General features: G+C 39.5%; 1 protein-coding gene and 1 long non-coding RNA gene across 3 annotated transcripts in view; one reads left to right on the top strand and one right to left on the bottom strand.

The window, feature by feature from the left end:
- myo7ab (myosin VIIAb) overlaps window positions 1-19,873 on the top strand; it is a 40,091-nt gene that overhangs the window by 181 nt on the left and 20,037 nt on the right. For both annotated transcript variants that reach the window (XM_028594732.1, XM_028594731.1), the window contains exons 2-24: window positions 2,535-2,648; window positions 3,812-3,964; window positions 5,452-5,636; window positions 6,126-6,247; window positions 6,648-6,790; window positions 6,924-7,037; window positions 7,845-7,998; window positions 8,145-8,221; window positions 8,852-8,971; window positions 9,742-9,884; window positions 10,038-10,248; window positions 10,429-10,564; window positions 11,516-11,622; window positions 12,421-12,558; window positions 13,056-13,214; window positions 13,772-13,864; window positions 14,820-14,914; window positions 15,469-15,553; window positions 15,694-15,912; window positions 17,465-17,782; window positions 18,967-19,176; window positions 19,385-19,561; window positions 19,659-19,748. In XM_028594732.1, the coding sequence (XP_028450533.1) occupies window positions 2,535-2,648; window positions 3,812-3,964; window positions 5,452-5,636; window positions 6,126-6,247; window positions 6,648-6,790; window positions 6,924-7,037; window positions 7,845-7,998; window positions 8,145-8,221; window positions 8,852-8,971; window positions 9,742-9,884; window positions 10,038-10,248; window positions 10,429-10,564; window positions 11,516-11,622; window positions 12,421-12,558; window positions 13,056-13,214; window positions 13,772-13,864; window positions 14,820-14,914; window positions 15,469-15,553; window positions 15,694-15,912; window positions 17,465-17,782; window positions 18,967-19,176; window positions 19,385-19,561; window positions 19,659-19,748 (3,363 nt within the window). The remainder of the gene's footprint in view (window positions 1-2,534; window positions 2,649-3,811; window positions 3,965-5,451; window positions 5,637-6,125; window positions 6,248-6,647; window positions 6,791-6,923; window positions 7,038-7,844; window positions 7,999-8,144; window positions 8,222-8,851; window positions 8,972-9,741; window positions 9,885-10,037; window positions 10,249-10,428; window positions 10,565-11,515; window positions 11,623-12,420; window positions 12,559-13,055; window positions 13,215-13,771; window positions 13,865-14,819; window positions 14,915-15,468; window positions 15,554-15,693; window positions 15,913-17,464; window positions 17,783-18,966; window positions 19,177-19,384; window positions 19,562-19,658; window positions 19,749-19,873) is intronic.
- Window positions 1,342-1,655, bottom strand: LOC114566353 (uncharacterized). Its single transcript, XR_003694048.1, has 2 exons — window positions 1,573-1,655; window positions 1,342-1,470 (listed from the first exon to the last, which is right to left on the bottom strand). It is a non-coding gene; the product is annotated as an uncharacterized LOC114566353 (long non-coding RNA).

Raw genomic sequence — 19,873 nt, 5'->3', positions numbered from 1 at the left:
AATTCACAAGTGGTACTCCGACTACCGTGGAGTTTGTGGGCTGAGATTACAACGGTTGCTATCAGATTATATCATCTTTAGAAAGCTGAATACTTTCTACTGTACTGTTGATTCTGTGTTAAACTAAAAAAGCCTGTAAATATGCACTTGATGGCTATAAACATGACATCATGCTAGAGATGAGGCTAAAGCTGTATGTCTGTATGTATCCTCACCAACTACAGCTGTCAATCTTACTTTATAATACCATACACATTTAATTCATTATTATTTGTTAATATACACACTATATTAGAATATTTAATGCTTAAAATAAGCCTATTATTAATATTTACTGCACTCCTCAGGCTTATGCATTGCCAATGCCGCTATCAACATGTTATTCTAAGTTCTGTCACAAGAGGAATTTCCAACATTACCCTAGAAGGGGCAACTACGTCATTGCATTCCTGGCACACCTTTTGTTTTCATTAATTTTTAATCACGAGCACAAACAGAGAACCCTGTGATGAAACACTGACAGCCTGTCTGGGCCTCATGCAAGAACATTTTTGTCTTCTTATCCTAAATCTCTCTTACTTTTTTCCTGTGAGGTTCGTTGATATAAGTGTTTCAAGTTGAGTTCAAAATCCTGTTTCAAATCCTCTCAACTGTACAAAGGTGTCATTAATCACGTGTTTGTTAGGTGTGATCAGGAGCTTCGTAGATACCCCCCAAATTGCTATATAAGGCTGCCTCCAATCGGGGGCAAGTTTCATTCACAAAAATATCGCCAAGAATAACGGGAAGACTTTCACACTGCAGAGCTTGAATAAACGCCAAACATGAGATGGAAACATAACACATTTGGTAATATGAAGAGGTGTTGAAAATATGGGGGGAAAAAATGGAAAATATTACTAAGGCTGTCCACGCTGTCATTGCTATACTGTGACAGAAATAAAGAAAGCAATGGATTGAAATGAACTAAGATGCCAAAAAACATCTTACAAAAGAAAAGTGGCCCATGATGAGAGGTGTTCAACAGATGAATGACGGACTGCATCTCATGAGACTGTCAGTGCAACAGAGGAAGATACTGGATTGTAAAAGTTACTGTTCTTCAAAACCTGGCAACATGTTTTGGCTTTTATTTTAACAATAGTTTTTATTGAGGTGAACGTACTCTTTAAGAGCCCACAGAATTATCTCTTTACACCTTAAAGTTCCTGGTACCTATCAAGGTAACTGAGGATCTTACCATTTAATGGAAGTAACACTGACAACATGAAGCCCTAAGGTCAGTGTTATGTTTAGCAATAGTTTTAACTGGACCCACAATGCAGACACAGGAAACAGAAGGTGGTTTAAAAAAAAAAAATAAACTGTTTAATGTCAAAAGAGAGTGCAGGTGATGAAACAGAAGACGATTTCCAAGGCAGGTGATCCTCAGAGATGACAGGTGAGGCTGGACAGGTCAGGTGAGCATGGCTGGTCAGTGGCACAGAGGAAAAAGCAGGTTTGAGGCAGGTTTCCAAAAATAAACAAGACTGAACAAAAAGAAAATACTCTCAGATTAGACCAAGGTATTACCAAGGCGTTTCACAACAAACTGGCGAAGACTGGAGAGAATGGATCGGCTAAAATCAGGTAGCAGATAATCAGGGAGATGGACCACAGGTGTGGGGAGCAGCAGGTGAATGGAGTTGGAGCTGATGAACAGGATGTAGGTCAGCCACGCCCAGCCTAAGACACACACAGACAGACAGGGGGAAAAGAAGCATACAACAGGAAGGCAGAAAGGGGAAACACATAGATATATAGGGAAAACACAGGAGAATGAGGGGAAATAGACAAAGTTCTGCAGATCGTAACAGTCAGGACGTTACATCACGTCCATACTGGGATGAAGGTGGTCAGATTTAAGACTTTTTTTCAGACTTAATCCTCCCATTCAGAGAGTTGGAAGCTGAAAAAGTAGGCAACTGGGTGTGTGATGCAACTCTGATATTTCCTATTATTCAACAGGCACAAAAACAGTAATCACATAACACCTCACACTCACCTCAGTCTGCTGTTAAAACATGTTGGTAGTTAGGTATTTTTTGGCAGTTTGATGGGCCTCCACATCACATCTGGCTCAATGCATCACATTGCATATCTATCTTTCTATCTATCTATCTAACACACATGTTGAGATTATTATCTTTGCACATTGCACATATTCTTTATACTTTGAACTTTTGCACCTTCCATCATCTTGGTTTCAAACACTGGAGGGCTTGTTTCATATAAAAACTGAAATATTTAACATCTTTTTAATGGATTTTTTTTATTTATGATTCTGGTGGTTACTTTTCTCTTACTATACTTATTGTTATGCCCCGAGATACCATTCCTTGTTTGTGAAAACAAGTTTATTGGCAATAAAGTTTATTGGCAATAAACCTGATTCTCATTCTAATTTATTTGCCATTTTGTCTTTTAATTGTCTGTGTTAACTCTAGGTGAAATTGTCCATATTTACCCGGGGCTGTGTTTTTATAATAATCCAGGGGGACTATGTGTGGTTGGACCTTAAAACGGGCCGAGAGTTTGACGTCCCTGTGGGAGCCGTGGTCAAACTGTGCGACTCTGGACAGATCCAGGTTCTGGATGACGAAGGGAGTGTAAGTCAACAGCAGAACACATTGACTGTTGTGTCCTTAATAATAACAACGTTGTACCCACTAATGTCATCGTCCTGGCTGAAAAGAAGTCAAACTGGGAGAAAAACAATTTCAGACAGGTTGTAAACAAACCAACAGGTTTGCCAGTTTTTTTGGAAGAGAAAACAAAAGCCAATGGTAAAATTGTTCCCCAAATTGTCTGTTGTAAACATCCATCACAAGTTACAGACTGACTTCCTACTGAGTTCAATCAAATCAAATCATTATTTGTCATACGTATACAATGCGTAGTGAAATGCTTCATTGCAAAGATTGTTCTATAGAAATTATTTTAAAAATGTAAATGTGCAAACAAGTGAAATTTAAAAGCCTCATGCTAAAAACGTTGAAATTATGTTGTTCTGAAATTACTTTTTGAATTATTCTCTGCAAATGTAACTATTGTAAAGAAAAAGAATAAAGGTGACATAGTAGCACTGTACTGAGATGAGCATGAGTGTGGGAATGATTGACATGAAATTCAAACATGAGTGAACTGGTGATGAACATGGACGTCAGTTCTGATATTGTATTAGCTGAACATAACGTTCTTTAACCAAGGTTCATGTTAACAAGGGATTATTATCAACATTTCAGGTGTGCTCACTTTCAGATTTATCTTCAAATAAAGTGGTTTAGGTAATAATCTCGATCAGCTGTTGGCTTGTTTACAACCTGTCAAATCATCTAATTGCTCGTGTTTTTTGTCCTGTTTGTGTGACTTTTTTTGTATCGGTATGTTCCCACATCCCAGCAATTAATTTGGTGAGTATGATGTTATCATAACCAAAAGAAATGTGATGGCCAAAACTACCAAACTATTAATAAATTGGGTATTTTTTACATAAGAGTGACATGACACTGTCATTGAACACATGACACTGTCATGACACATGAACCCTAACCATAACCATAACCATAACCATAACCATAACTTGTCATGACAAAACAGAATGACACTTACTAAAAGAAGCGTTTATGTCTTTTGACATGTTCATGACAGTGTCATGTCACTCTTATGTCGATACCTTCAAGTAAAGTATAACCATAAATGGTACTAAACCTGAACCTGCCAGACAACTTTCCACTCTAATCTACTCTTACTTCTATCCCTACTCATGCAGGAACACTGGATTTCCCCTCAGAATGCCACCAACATCAAGCCCATGCACCCGACCTCCATCCACGGGGTGGAGGACATGATCCGTCTGGGTGACCTCAACGAAGCTGGCATCCTCCGCAACCTCCTCATCCGCTACAATGAGCGCGTCATCTATGTTCGTACCTCTTTGTAATACCCACTGCAACTCTTAAACAGGACACAAATGTTTAGATAGCGTTTTCCCCGCTTTACGTGGAGGGAGTAACATGGAAATTGGCCACAGCCCAGTTAAGTCCTTATTGAGGTTAAGCTGTTTACATGTACCTTCAATATCCCGCAATTGAGTTAACTTGTTACTATAAATAAAGCACTAAACAGAATGTCCCTCACGTTGTTCTTTGACTGAGTACTACAGGTTTACTTATAAAGGGAATAGAAACGGGGATTCCTATGCTTGAAAAGAATTAGTGTGGTCACACAATACCACAAACTAACTAACCGATCGAGGCAGCGGTAGACCAGCAACTCCCGTGTATAGCGAGGTAAAATTACTGTTTGTCAAAAGACTGTGGTGGCTTTGTAAAGAGCCTACATAACTATTTCAGTTCCCCGTCAGAAAGGGCTTTCCTATCTTCAATCCTGTTTGCTTCTCCAAACTGGGCGCGTGCCGACTGCTATTTACTGTATATAATACGCTGACTATGGATAATACCTCATACAACCCCGCTTCAAAAGATCCAAACTATGCCTTAACGGCTCAGTTGACCAAAATGAGTAACCTCCTAAAAAACGTTTGGTGCGTATTCCTTTTTGAGAGTGTCCTAGTTAGTTCTCGTCACCTTCCTAAAATAATTGCCTATGTCATTTTTCAGGTTTTTCAGAAAACACAAAAAATAAAACGGCCTAAGTCACATGCTTGACATAGGCAATTTTTCTAAAGGTGTAGAATCACATGACCTGTTCAACTGAGGATGTAGGCAATTTTACCAGAGGTGGCCTGGCCAAAATCGTTTTTGTTAAAAAATGACTTAGGCAATTATTTTAGGAAGGTGACGTTCTGTAATAGTTTTTGGTTGTGTCTTTCTTTCTCTCCATGTAGACAAATTGTGGTGGACGGGTGAGTATGAAGTTAAAATAGAAAAATTGGTGTGACAGAAAATATATTCTAACATGATTCTGTACTGCCACATCCTCCTAACATACTTTCTTTCCATTTTTCTTGCTTTATTAATGACTGATTTTAATTATTCTTGCTTATGTAGGCTACTCACTCAGTAACTTTTTTTAGCTATGGCCTTTTCTGTAGCTCTTAATTAAAACATAATGAAACACATTTGGATGACTAGATCCATGATAATTACTGTAATGATTTTAGAAATTTGCTGCAAGAATTACAATTTCTTGTGATTACGGCAATAGATTCTTGATCCTTGAGTCCAATCTGTAAAGGCGTTACATTTTTAATCAGTCAAATTAAAGTAAAATAAGGTGTAATTGTTTAACACTAGAAATTCCAATCTATAGGGACAATACAGTAAGATCATATTTACAACTATCTTCAATGATTTGGAAAATATAACAACAGTAGGTTGTAAAAGTAGGAGATATTCTGTCTCTAAAATGCATGAGAGTAATGTCTCTTTTGTTTCGGGGTTCCTGCAGACGTATACCGGCTCAATCCTGGTAGCAGTCAATCCCTACCAGCTGCTCCCCATCTACACTCCAGACCAGATCCGCCTCTACACCAATAAGAAGATAGGCGAGCTGCCGCCGCATATATTCGCCATAGCAGACAACTGTTACTTCAACATGCAGCGGAATAACAAGGACCAGTGCTGCATCATCAGGTGTGTGTGAACATATTAAGGTGGGCTCAAAGTGAAGCACATACAACATTCATAAACAAATTAAAAAACAGCACACACACAACCTTCTAGCACTCATGTAGAGTATTGACAGTTAAAACATGTGAAATGCTGTGTAAAATCTTAAAATGCACATTTTAGTTTCCTTAGAAAATTAAAAAACATGTTAACTACAAAGAGCATTGTCCTTTTACTGTCATTGATGTTCAATTCTCGCATCTTTTTAGGATATTATTTGTAAATAATAAACTTATTTGCTTTTTTGCTGAGAGTTAGATGAGAGGAATGATACTTAGATCATGAAATATTCAGCTGCAGTCTGACGGTAGCTTCGTATTTAGCATACAGACGTGAGAGAGGCATCGATCTACTAATCTAACTCTCTGCAAGAAAGCGGATAAGTGTATTCCCCAAAATGTTGGGAAAGAGAGCGTGTCTGTGTGTTGTATAACGGTCCTCTCTGTGTGACAGCGGAGAGTCTGGAGCTGGAAAGACAGAGAGCACAAAGCTGATTCTGCAGTTCCTCGCAGCCATCAGCGGGCAACACTCCTGGATAGAGCAGCAAGTCCTAGAGGCCACGCCCATCCTTGAAGGTCAGACATAAGGAGTGTTTTGACACTCAAATGTACATGCAAATCTCGAAAAATACAAATCTAGCTGTTCTGGAGCTTTCGATCGTATCAAATGATATTCAGCAGGTGGAGTTTTCCAATTTTGCATAGATATGTAAATGTTCAACTTTCAAATGTTTTTCAATTTTTTCCAGGTTACGAATGAATTTTGAACCTCTATCAGTCCCCTATTCAGTAGTTGTATACTGTCAAACATCACATCACCATAGTAATAGTAATAGTAGTGTCATTCATTTTATACTACATCAAGCTACATCAGTTGAGCTGTGCACTGTCAGACTCCACTGTTACCCAGCTCTCTCTATGTTTCTGCACTTTTCCCCGTCACCTCACTCACCGTATGATTTGTCAATTCATTCAGCCTTTGGCAATGCCAAGACCATTCGTAACGACAACTCCAGTCGCTTTGGGAAATATATAGATATCCACTTCAACAAGCGAGGGGCCATTGAAGGAGCCAAGATAGAGCAGTACCTGCTGGAGAAGTCTCGTGTGTGTCGACAGGTGAGACACTGGATCATAATATCATACACATCCTCCGTGTCAGTAAAGGAAACAGTTGTGACTTCAGGCCTTTTCAGTTCTTTTTTTATTTATTTATTTGACTTCTCTGACTCTCACCCCTCTTCTCCTCCAGGCTCCAGATGAGAGGAACTACCATGTTTTCTACTGCATGCTGAAGGGGATGGCTCCTGAGATGAAGGCCAAGCTGGGCCTAGGCCTCGCCACAGACTACTCCTACCTCACCATGGTGAGTTTGTGGTTGTGTGAGAGGCTATTATTATGTTTATTAAAAGGATCCCCATTACCCGATGCCACAGCAGTCAGCTACTCTTACTGGGGTCCACACTAGACACACAATACATACCATTACATCAGGTTTACTGTACGTCTGTGTGTATTGACTGATATATATAATTATTGAGCTTTTATTAAAACGTAGATCTGGATCTGTTAACATCCATCTCCAGTGTGGTATGATAATATTGACGAATATACATAAAACTGACCAATACTTCACATTATTCACACTTGACTGACATGTTGTCTTGTTTGCATTGTAACATGATGTATGCAATAAACCTTTTTTTCTACTCTCTTTTTTATAATATAATTGGTAAATAAATAATCTGGTAAACAACCCTAACCCTCCGCCTGAGAAAATAAAAGCAGCAACAACAAAAATGCTTGAAAAAATTAGCTTGAAAATAACAAGAATAACAAACAATTAATCAATTGTAAAAAATGTATTGCAGATTGATTTTCTGTCTGTTATCTTGATTAAACGACTAATCGTTTCATCGTTTCAATCGTTGCTATATTATAATTTTGGTTTTATACAATAAGAGAAAATGCTTCAGGAATGAGGAATAAGAAGCTGGCAAATGTACATCGGGTTAACATTAATGAAGATCAGCACACAGCATCTTCCCTGAGCATCTCAATAGGACACATCCAAACAGCGACAACTAACAGACCAACTTGCTGTTCCTAGAGCCACTCCACTAGTTTGGCTTATAAATATAACCTAACATTCTTTGTGTCTTTTACCCTCCAGGGTAAATGTACAGCGTGTGACGGTCGTGACGACCTAAGTGATTACTCCAGCATCTTGTCGGCCATGAAGGTCCTGATGTTCACTGAGACGGAGAACTGGGAGATTTCCAAGCTGCTGGCTGCCATCCTGCACATGGGCAACCTGCGCTTCGAGGGTACAATGAACTGCACACCTACACTTAGCTTATAAGGTTCTGCTTTTGTTGACAATGGAATAAATAGAACAACATAGTAAATACATAATACACTGATTAGAAAAGAGTTGTGAGGAAAACAATGATCTTTTTTTGGTTACCATCAGCTCGTACGTACGACAACATGGACGCCTGTGTGGTCGTAAGATCTCCTGACCTGGTAACTGCTGCTTCCCTCATGGAGGTGTGTGTGTGTGTGTGTGTGTGTGTGTGTGTGTGTGTGTGTGTGTGTGTGTGTACTACTAAGTCTACACATTGGTCTTGTAAGTTAAATACCAAACCAGTATGTATCAATGCCTCAATTGGACCAAAAAGGGGGCAAGTACCCTAATTCAGCAGTATATCATACATATATCTTGAAGGGCTGACCCCAAATAGTTTATTTTTCGAAGATTCGGTGTAAGGAGTCTGATTCAATTGCCATTCTCACAGTCGAATAGTCGCAGTGCCTAAAAAGGGGGTTATGAAACAAAGGATCATTCCATTCGGGTTATATGGGGTGCTGAATGTCTGTTTTTACATAGAATTGCTTGTTTTTTTTTCATGATAAATCATGATTTGTAGACTATTTTAAAATAAATATCAGCTTAATTAGAATTATTTTAATAACAATTACAAGTAAGGGTACTCATGGACAAAATTTAGAGTCGTCAGAACTGGCCCATTTCAGGCACTGGTATGTATCAGAAAAAGCCATCACCTTAAAATACAGCAATATCTCTTCGTTAAGTGATGGGAGACGTTTAGTATTCAGGCTTAGAAAAGAGAATCACATTGCCATTTCTCTAACGTTGCTTGTTGTGCACTGCTGTAGGTGGATCCTAAGGATGTGATGGTGTGTTTGACCACACGAACCCTGATCACACGTGGAGAAAGTGTCGCCACACATCTCAGCATGGAACAAGGCCTAGATGTCAGGGACGCCTTTGTCAAGGTACCGGTCTTTTACCACAAATACCAAAATCTCTGATCTGAAAATCATTCCAACTTTAGCTGAAAACTTCATGTAGGACCCCATCACTCATAGTGAGAAGCTGATTGAGAAAATAGCTTTTTAATGGCCTTCAAAGGTACCATGTTGTAAAATGTGAGATTTCCATGTTTTATTGATTATAACGCAGGTTGAGGTGCGATATAAAATACTGTTAAAGTATCAAAATGCTCAATCCACAGAGAAATGCACGCAGCCTGTATTCAGAAACTGTGCCTTTAAACAAGCCATCAGGACTTCTGTATGGCTATGATGTCACAACTGTACTATATATTGGTAGAAAGTGCAGCTACAGTGTCGTTACAGTCATTCCATGGCTACAATGATGGTGCAGAGACTCCGAGAGTGCAGATATGGAAGGGTGAATACAGGTATATTCTTACTGACAGTATGAGGGAAAAAAATTGCTTTTTGAAGATTTAGGAAGCATTTAAACAGGTTCTAGTAGAAACCCCAAATAAAATATGAATGAAAAAAATTGTCATTATATGAGACCTTTTAAGAACAACTTAGCATCAGCTGAACATCTTGTTTTTGGTCACCTCCAGTGGTTAAACTTCTCACCTTGTTGCAGTGATGTAGATGTGTAAATGGACACATCGTCATGAAAATAAGCATATACTATCCCTATAGCCACCCCGCTAACATGGCTAAACATTAAAGATGTGTATTCTTACTGACCTCACTCTCACTCTCACTGTTTCATCTTCCAGGGGATATATGGTCGGCTGTTTGTCTGGATTGTGGATAAGATCAATGCTGCCATATTCAGACCGCCATCCTGCGAGAGTAACATCATACGCAGGTCGATCGGGTTGCTGGACATCTTTGGTTTTGAGAACTTTATCGTCAACAGGTGATTTATACTTGGTCATTGATCATTATTGGTCAATTCTTGTTTGAACCTGAGTTTGTATCATCAAAACCACGTTGTTTCCGCCAATTTAATACTGTACTTTCACACCTCCCACTCTCCTGCTTTCTCTCCTCTGATTTGTGTTCACTGTAGCTTCGAACAGCTGTGCATCAACTTTGCCAACGAGAACCTGCAGCAGTTCTTTGTTCGCCACGTCTTCAAACTGGAGCAAGAGGAGTACAACCTGGAGGACATCAGCTGGCAGCACATTGAGTTCACAGACAACCAGGACGCACTGGACATGATTGCCAACAAACCCATGAACATCATCTCCCTCATTGATGAAGAGAGCAAGTTCCCAAAGGTGCAATTCATGGGAGATTTACGACAGTCAGTTGTTTAAGTACATTGATTTACTGATTAGCAGGGCCTTTTACAAAATCATTTGAAGCTTCAACCACATTTGTAGCCACAATTCAATATTAAAGAAGTCAACAGATTTGTTTTGCTTTTCTTTATAGCCGATGGTTCTTTGTCTTGTCAGGGAACTGATGCTACGATGCTGTACAAGCTAAACTCACAGCACAAGCTCAACTACAACTACATCCCTCCTAAAAACAGCTACGCAACCCAGTTTGGTATTCAACACTTTGCTGGTGTGGTGAATTACGAGACAAGAGGTGCGTTCTGTTTCATCATTTTATCACATTTTCATGCTTTGTTTTTATGCTCTATCCTTCTCTCGCTCGTCTCCTGTTTGGAATGGGTTATGCTTCTGTTTTGTTCAAGAGAGGATTCTGTCGACCTGATAGAGAGAGAACACCAACCCCTTAATGCTCTGTGTACTAACAAGCAGCTGTGATATAATAAAGTTATAGAAACTAAGAGACCCGTGGCAGTTAAACAAAACCCTACCTGACATGATTAGGTTGAGTATATTTTGGACCTTGATTCAGGTCCCGGCAGTGGTGGAAAGTAACTCAGTACATCAACTCAAAAACTGTACACACACACACACACACACACACACACACACACAAAACATTTATTAGGATTTATAACAATGTGTTTTAGTCGATTGACAGAAAATTAAGTAATTTTTCACAAATGTGAAAAAAATTAGCCGCTTTTGCTTTTAATAATGTTAATAATTGTAATATATTAATAGTAATGTTAGGTGTGGACTGTTGGTTGGACAAAAAATAACATTATGAAAGGTGTCACTTTTGGGTAATTGGGATGAACATTTCTAACTATTTAACAGTATTTTTACAAACCAAACAATCGATTGGTTAATGGTTAATAGTTCAAAATGAGATCCACCTCAACCAACTACGACAGTAAAATGCTTTTACGTCATTGCTTGAGTAATAATAATAGTATAACAAGCACAGGGGACATTTTTATACTTTTAATTTATGAAGTACATTTTACACCTGATTAAGATTATACTTATATACTTTTACTAAGTATTATTTTCAATGCAGGGCTTTTATTTGTAACAGAGTATTTCTACAGTGTGGTATTAGTACTTTTACTTAAGTAAAGGATTACATCTCTCTCTCTCTCTCTCTCTCTCTCTCTCTCTCTCTCTCTCTCTCTCTCTCTCTCTCCCTCCGTTCTTCCTCCAGGCTTCCTGGAGAAAAACCGAGACAGCCTCCACACCGACATCATCCAGCTCGTCCACTCGTCCAAGAACAAGTTCATCAAGCAGATCTTCCAGGCTGACGTGGCCATGGTGAGACCAGCAAATCCTCTAACACCACTAGAATTTGCTTGCATCAATACCTATAATGGTGGACTAACCTCCTTTTTGACTTTTGCATTGCCTTTTAAGGTGTTGCTGTCTTCAAGTGATAATGTCACTGGTGACTTTTGCCTCCCTTTAGCTTTTCTCCTCATGGTGTTGGCTTTTGACTAATAGCTTTTAACTAATCAACTAATCTTCTCTGTTTCCTCATCAGTTTCTGTGTGGCTATCAGCAGCCCAGCACCCCCACTCCCAAGGTAATCAACAGCCTTTAGCAACATATGGTCACTCAGAAACCCTGTGTGTTCACGTTAACTGGATAAAAACCCAATGAATCCAGAGCACCCAACCCCTCCTTGCTCAAGCTCTTCATTTTATCCTACAGGTGTGCACTTTGTTGTAGCTGAAACCAGAGGGAAAAGTGTTTTTTTGATGAGATGTAGCCTCACGTTAATGAGAAATGAACCAGCAAACTGTCTGACACAGTCTCTCAAAGCAATCATTGCTTTCGACAGGGCAATTAGAAAAAAACATCCAGAGAACTGAGGAGCTTTTGAATCAAAAAGTCTTGTCATGTTTTCCGCTTCGGGGAGAGGAATTACACTGATGACAGCTGTCCGAGATTTTGTCTTGTTCCCTGTCTCACTCGTCTGTTGTGTTCAGTGTGTGCACCCTGTGCTTCCATTGTGTACCACTGTGTTTGAAATGTGTCTCTTCACATGCTGCAAACCATTAACAAAATATGACATCTATGAAATCCTGATCGCGTGTGTGTCTGTGTTTACAGGGTGCTGAGACGAGGAAGCGCTCACCCACTCTGAGCAGTCAGTTCAAACGTTCCCTGGAGATGCTGATGAGGACGCTCAGCGTCTGTCAGCCGTTCTTTGTTCGCTGTATAAAACCCAACGAGTTCAAAAAACCTATGGTGAGAACAATTCCTACATATTCTTCACAAAATACCATGCTTCAGCACATTCAGGTTTCCGTTGTTGGGTCCCTAAAATTGTTGAAGCTACTGTGTACATTTCTGAATTGTTGTTTCTACCAGCACCTTTTAAAGCTCACAAATTAACACACTGTACAAAAGTATTGAAAATCACAAGTTTATTTTCCTGGATGTAGTGTTTCTGCTGCGGCCAAGAAATCCCAGTTTTTACACTTTGATTTTTATAGAAGAGATATGTTTTAAATTAGGAAGCTTGTTATATTAGGGGGGGTTTGTTACCTATGGACAGAGCCAGGCTAGCTGTTTCTCCCTGTTTCCAGTCTACGTGCTACTGTACCGTACAGTACAAACATGAGAGTGGTAACATCCTCTCATCTACCTCTTGGCAAGAAAGAAAATAAGTGTATTTCCCATTAACTTGGTACATTAAGTTTTTTTTTTACTTCTGCTCTTAATTTTGTCTGTTTTGTTTTAAGTTATTTGACAGAGAGCTGTGTATTCGTCAGCTGCGATACTCTGGCATGATGGAGACCATCAGGATACGGCGGGCCGGCTATCCAATCCGATACACCTTTGGCGAGTTTGTGGACCGTTACCGAGTCCTCATGCCTGGCATCAAACCTGCTCACATGCAGGTAAACAACACAACTACTGCCACCTGTTACAATTCTGTTTCTATTGTCTCTTTAATCCTGATTAAATATGTTTAAATTGGTTACCAGTAACCTTATTTTATCTTTGTGCAATAAAGACTGCAAGTAGGGGGAAAAAGCTCAAAATATGAAGATACGCCAGCCAGCACCGATAAAGCTTACTAATTAAAAGCCTGTTGGTCTATGCACAAACATTGGTCTTAAATTTAGACATTCCTTGTTTTATTTCACAAAATAACATATTAGAAACTCAACACACTCACAGCTGGACTGTTATATCATGTTTACCAATTTGGATAGCAGCCAGGCAGTATTATTCACCACTGTGTTGGATACAATGCATCTGTGTAATAAATATCTATTGTAGAACTGATACCGTTCTTCTACTGATTATAATGCAACATTTCTTTAATGCAGGAAATATCAGTATTACTTTTTTAGAAATCATACAGTATCTGATGAGCCCTACGTCAAAATCTTTAAAACAGTTTTTGCTGGTCCAGGAGTCGTCAACTTTACGTGATTCTCTCTCCTTACAGGAAGACTTACGAGGGACGTGTCAGCAGATCGTCCTGGCCCGTCTCGGGAAACATGATGACTGGCAGATTGGAAAGACAAAGATTTTCCTGAAGGTTATTTGTGTGTGTGTGTGTGTGTGTGTGTGTGTGTGTGTGTGTGTGTGTGTGTGTGTGTGTGTGTGTGTGTGTGTGTGTGTGTGTGTGTGTGTGTGTGTGTGCGTGCGTGTGTGTGTGTGTGTGTGTGCGTGCATGCGTGTGTGAAAGTTCTGGAGGTGTGAGTTGTCTTAAGTGTTACTGCAGCATCGGCAGGGAAGCTATATACAGTAAGCAATGTACTGCTGTGGGGGGGGGCACACAGTAAAATGTGTGTGTGTCTGTGAAAAAGCTACCTAAAAAAAGGAAAACCTAAATATCAGTTTTAGTGAATGCTATATTTAGAATATTTCCCTACCAGACTCCTTTGAAAAAAACAGTGATTTCACCTTGAGGAACACGGGAGTTGCTGGTTTACCGCTGCCTCGATCGGTTAGTTAGTTTGTCCTATTGTGCGACTTTGGTGTTAAACTAACACACAAACAATCCAATCGAGGAAGCAGTACACCACCAACTCCATTGTTCTGTAAGGTACAATTACTGTTTTTGTCAAAGGAGTCAGGTGGCTTTAAAGAGAGTGATTTAACAGCTTCAGTTCCCCGTCGCTGAAGGCAAGATAAAACAGTGAAAATACTCTAAATGTATCGTACACTTTAGATGTCTAAAATACATTTAGCTGCTGCTTCCGTCCACAGCAGTACATTGCTTAGCTTCCGTGTCAGTACTCATGTCTGCTTCTCCAAACTGGGGGCGGGCCGACCGCCATCTACTCTAGGTAATACACTGACTATGGATAAGTACCTCATACAACCACACTTCAAAAGATCTAAACTTTTCCTTTAAGATCTTTACCCTTTCAGTTCCTATTGTGCTTTCGTGGTTCATATCACCAAACAAATTTGGTAATCAAATTGGACTGTGGGGCCCTCAAGCTGTTTTCCCTCGTCTTTATTTCTCTCTGCTTGTTTCTTGTCAGGACCACCACGACATGCAGCTGGAGATCGAGAGGGACCAGGGCATTACTGACAAGGTCATCCTCATCCAGAAGGCAGTGCGTGGACTTAAAGAGAGGTGAAGAGCTTTCTAGGACAGGACGGAGTTTTGTGGATTAATATGACTGCTGCTGATGTTTAACGATGTGCTAAGTTTAACTCCTTTATATACTGTTGGGTAGTACATCATATTCTATAATATCATGATATGTTTGTGGCTTCGCTGTCCTCTAAGAACCACGTATCCCTTAAAAGTCAACTTTGTGACGATACATTTTCCAGCTGATCCAAGAGATCTTTTAAAGACTTTATTTAGTTTAAGAATTTGCTTATTATTTTTTGTTCATCACAAACATTCAACATCAACACATCTGGAGATACATGGTTTTCACTGGACAGGACGGGATAAAAAAAAACATATATATATCATCTGAAAATCAACGAAAGCTGTCAAACAAATGTAGTGGAGTAAAAAGTACAATATTTACCTCTGAGATGTAGAGGTACTGTATACAGTATAAACTGGGAATACTCAAGTAAAGTACAAGTACCTTGAAGTCCGGTACTTGAGAAAATGGATCCTGTATGCTGTATGTTAAAAAAAGCTACTTTCTGTCTCCTCTTCTGTCGTAGGACTCACTTTCTCCGACTGAGGAGTGCTGTGACTTTTATCCAGAAGGTGTGGCGGGGTTATCGATGCAGGAAGAATTACCAAATAGTGAGTCCTTAACACCTTCGATGTGTAGTTTTCAACTTTTTAATTTGTTTAAATATTTTCTTCTCAGATGCAGTGTGATTTTTTTGTTCTTATGTTGCTGCAACAGTAAAAACCTTTTAAAACATTTTCCTCTCCTTCAGATGCAGTCTGGCTTCTTGCGCCTCCAGGCCGTCTACAGGTCAAGGAAGTGCTACAAAAGCTACCGGACGACTCGCCGTCGCATTGCTCTCATCCAAGCCCGTTGCCGCGGCTTCCTCATCCGGCAGACATTTTGGAGGCGTCTTCGTGCCGTGTTGACTCTTCAGGCCTACACCAGGGGCATGATAGCCAGACGCCTCTGCCAGAGGCTGAGGGCAGAGGTAAAAAGTTATTATATTTACTACTGCTACTTGTATCATTTTGTTAACGTGCCAGAAAGAAAGGACCATTGGTGTTGAGGGTAGATGTGAAGAATAACGTAGGCAAAATAAATTGTGATGTTTCATTTGGCTAAAAGAAACTGTAAAGATTTATTTATATTTGTTCCTGTGATATTACATACTGATTAGACCCTAAAGGACATTAAAAGAAGAATTGTTTTCTTGCTGAGAGTTAGATGAGAAGGTCGACTCTCTGTTTGTCAGGTTGTGGCAGGATGCAGCCCGCTCTTTGATTCCACTATCTGAAAGAAGGTTTCAAACACTGTCAGACGATCAGAAAAGCATTTTGTTTGACGCATACTGAGGCCTTTAAACACACTGCATCCAAAATAGGACGTGGCAATGTTGGAAAAAAATAAATCTCTCATGATGATGAACCTGGCCTAACTATCACGTCAAACCTTTTAAACGTTCTTTTTTCTTTAATTGGTTTGTTTAAACCTGGTTGCATGTTGTCTGTCTGTGTTATATGAACTTGTTTGTGAGCTTTTTTAAAGATGTTTTTAGTAAAGAAAATGCCATTTTATCTGCCATTGTTGCCCATTTCTTTCTCTTTTCCTGTTCTGAAAGACAATGTTAAATAAATTATTTGTTTTGTAAATGTTTGCTTAATTTCAGTTTGTCATCAGCTTGATAAAATATAAATTATGACGGTGTATGAGGGCCATTGTAGGTTAAAAAAAAAACTGTAACTTGTACTGCTGCCGCCTAAGTTGCTGCGCTCTTCGAAGCTTCACAACTTCAGGATCGATTAATTTGATGATCTGTCGTATTGTGTCCTGCTGTACCACAAAAGATATCACCTCATCCAAATCAGTATGTTGTTTTCTTTTGAATAGGCATGATGCTTATGGCAATATGCTGATTCTGGGCCAAAATCACAAGTATTTCCTTATTGCTAAATCAGTTTGCAAAGTATAATTTCATTCAGTCATCGACTGGCAAGCGGCAGTGACTGTGTTGTGATGGCGTTTTTTCTGTAAATTTGTGACTTTAATCTCAGAGAATTTCTGAGTTTTTTCTTATAAATTTACGACTTTAATCTTGGAAATGTTGTTTTTTTTTCATGGAAAATTAGCTGTGACCCCCAGCTCCGTAATTCTTTTCTGACCTACAATGGCCCTAATAAACCGTTGTAATAAATAGCTTTCGGAGAACTATCAAATAATATTCCTGAGCAAGTCTGCAGTTCCAGTGACCCGACAAGGAAGAAGTTAAGTGACTGGAAGCCCCCTTTAAATAACCTACGTTAGCTAAATAGAGATAAAACTGCTCTCTATTGCGTTCAGCTTTTAAGAATAGTTAATATTCTTTGCTCATTGTTTGTCTAGTCAGTCATCTGTTTACACCTGTAATGTTTCCCTTCAGTTCGTCTGCTCTAGTTTTAAACGGACAAGTAGTTATAATAAGCTCACAGAACAAAATGCTAATCATCATAACAAACCTACCTGCCTATGTGAACCCTTTTCCCCTCTTGTTTCCTCCCTCACAGCTGCAGCATCGCCTGGCAGCCGAGCGGCAGCGCCTGGCCGAGGAGGAGCAGCTGCGAAACCAGATGACGACTCGGCGGGCCAAGGCGGAGGCGGAGAGGAAACACCAGGAGAGGCTCATCCAACTGGCCCAGCAGCAAGAGGAGAGGGACAGGGAGGAGAAGGAGGAGTCCAGGAGGAAGAAGGAGCTGCTGGAGCAGATGGAGAGGGAGAAGGAGCAGCCTGTGGATCACTCAGACATGGTCGACCGCATGTTTGGCTTCCTAGGGAACACCGGGCCACTGCCCAACCAGGACGGACAGGCACCGGCTGGTTTTGAAGTACGTGTTTATGGTTTTTGTATATAGTAGATGTCTGACTGAATGGCCCAGCGTCCAATTTTTGTACTGATTTAATTTCAATTTTAAGATTTGAATCAAAACGTTTAAGCCATGTTGGCAGCATGGCCCTAGGGATGGCAATGTATGTAGAGGACATATTGACATGTCACAGTAGGAAAGCACATATCATATTTTTATAATAATGAAACTAATGATGGCTGAATTCGATTTAGCTGCTGTGATTTCAGGATGCTGGTGTTGTACATGCTGGCTCACTGTCACTACAACGGAGCCATTGTTAGTGTTATTATTCACACCTGTGCTTTTCCTACTATGACAAGTCAAAATGTCTGCTGTGAAAAAGGCCTATTGGATAGATTGCCATGAAATTGGATACAGACATCTTTTTTGGGGGGAGGAAGAACTCCACAACAAGCTGACAGACACACACCCCTGACATATCACTCTATAGATGTGTTATTGCCATAATTTTAAAAACAATTGCCACAAACTTATTTCTAACTGAAGCAGACATACAGTAGAGCAACATTGTCATTTATTTGGAGTTGGGTTTCTGGCCACCTGACAAATTATTGATTAGTGAGTCAGATATTCACACATAGTTCAGAAAATATAACTGCTTTCGCTGCTAGAACTACAACTTTTTTTATTATCATCTAGTAGCTAACTTTGTCTGTTTACTGTTTCTATTTCTATTTCATATTAACTGTATCATATATTCAGGGATTCAAAGTTCAGCTTTATTGTCATTATACAACACAGGATTGCACAATGAAATGTAGTTGCTGCACACACAGAAAATATTTAAATAGAAATAAACAATAAAATATAACAAAGTATTTTAAAAGCACTAAATAAATTAATAAAAAGGAAAACAAAATATGGTTATATATATATATATATATATATATATATATATATATATATATATATATACACACACACACACACACACACACACACCAACAATATGTACAATATGTATTATCAGTGTAATATGTAACATCCAGGTATACCTTGAAACTGTATTGCACTATAACCTGGTAATCACAGGTAATGTGCAAAAGAAGACCAGTGTGAAAGAATAATTCCACGTAAAATAAAATGTGTTACACATATTGACGTATTTCTTCTATCGATGTGTGTGTTTTCCTTCCACTGAGGACTTGGAGAACACTCCTCACGGCGAGGAAGCTGAAGAAGAGCTGCTGAATGAAGCAATGCCGTTACCTGATGAGGAAGATGAGGATTTGTCCGAGTACAAGTTCTCCAAGTTTGCAGCCACATACTTCCAGGGTGTTTCCACTCACACGTACATCAGGCGACCACTAAAACAACCTCTGCTTTTTCACGAGGATGAAGGAGACCAGCTGGTGAGACCATAAACCTTTTTGTTTATGGATGCTATGTTAATAATGCTAATGCTTAAAAAAAACAATCTAGGGATGATCAATTCATATTAAAACAATTAGCAAAGCACCTTTAGTGTGCATGCTAAGAAGAAAACATATTGTAACTGACCTGTTACAAAGTGACTCACTCACCTTACTGCTGATTTAAACATCCCGTTCTGTCCTCCAGGCTGCATTAGCAGTGTGGATCACCGTGTTGAGGTTCATGGGAGATTTACCGGAGCCAAAATGCCAGATGGTCATTAATGACGGCAGCGAAAAGATTCCCGTCATGACGAAGATCTATGAAACACTCGGCAAGAGGACCTACAAGAGGGAGCTGCAGGAACTGCAGGTGGAAGGAGAGGTGAGATGATGCTGAGGGGTCAAATTGTTTTGTTAGCATTACTGATGGTCAGGTAAACATACAAAATGGCTTTGTCACTCCATGTTTGTGTCTACAGAACAGCTCCATAGACATCCAGAAGAGGAACTCTGTCAGACATAAACTTGTGTCGCTCACCCTGAAGAGGAAATCTAAAATCACTGAGGAGGTGAGACTCAAACCTGCCACTTCTTTTGAAGTATTCACCAGAGTTTGTTGTTTATACTTTGACATTTTTTGCATTTAGTGGGCACTTAAAGTTCACCAACATACTGATATCACTACTTATGGATT

Source organism: Perca flavescens, chromosome 13, assembly GCF_004354835.1.
Source record: "Perca flavescens isolate YP-PL-M2 chromosome 13, PFLA_1.0, whole genome shotgun sequence".
NCBI classification, from domain to species: domain Eukaryota; kingdom Metazoa; phylum Chordata; class Actinopteri; order Perciformes; family Percidae; genus Perca; species Perca flavescens.
This window is presented reverse-complemented; position numbering and strand designations above follow the sequence as displayed.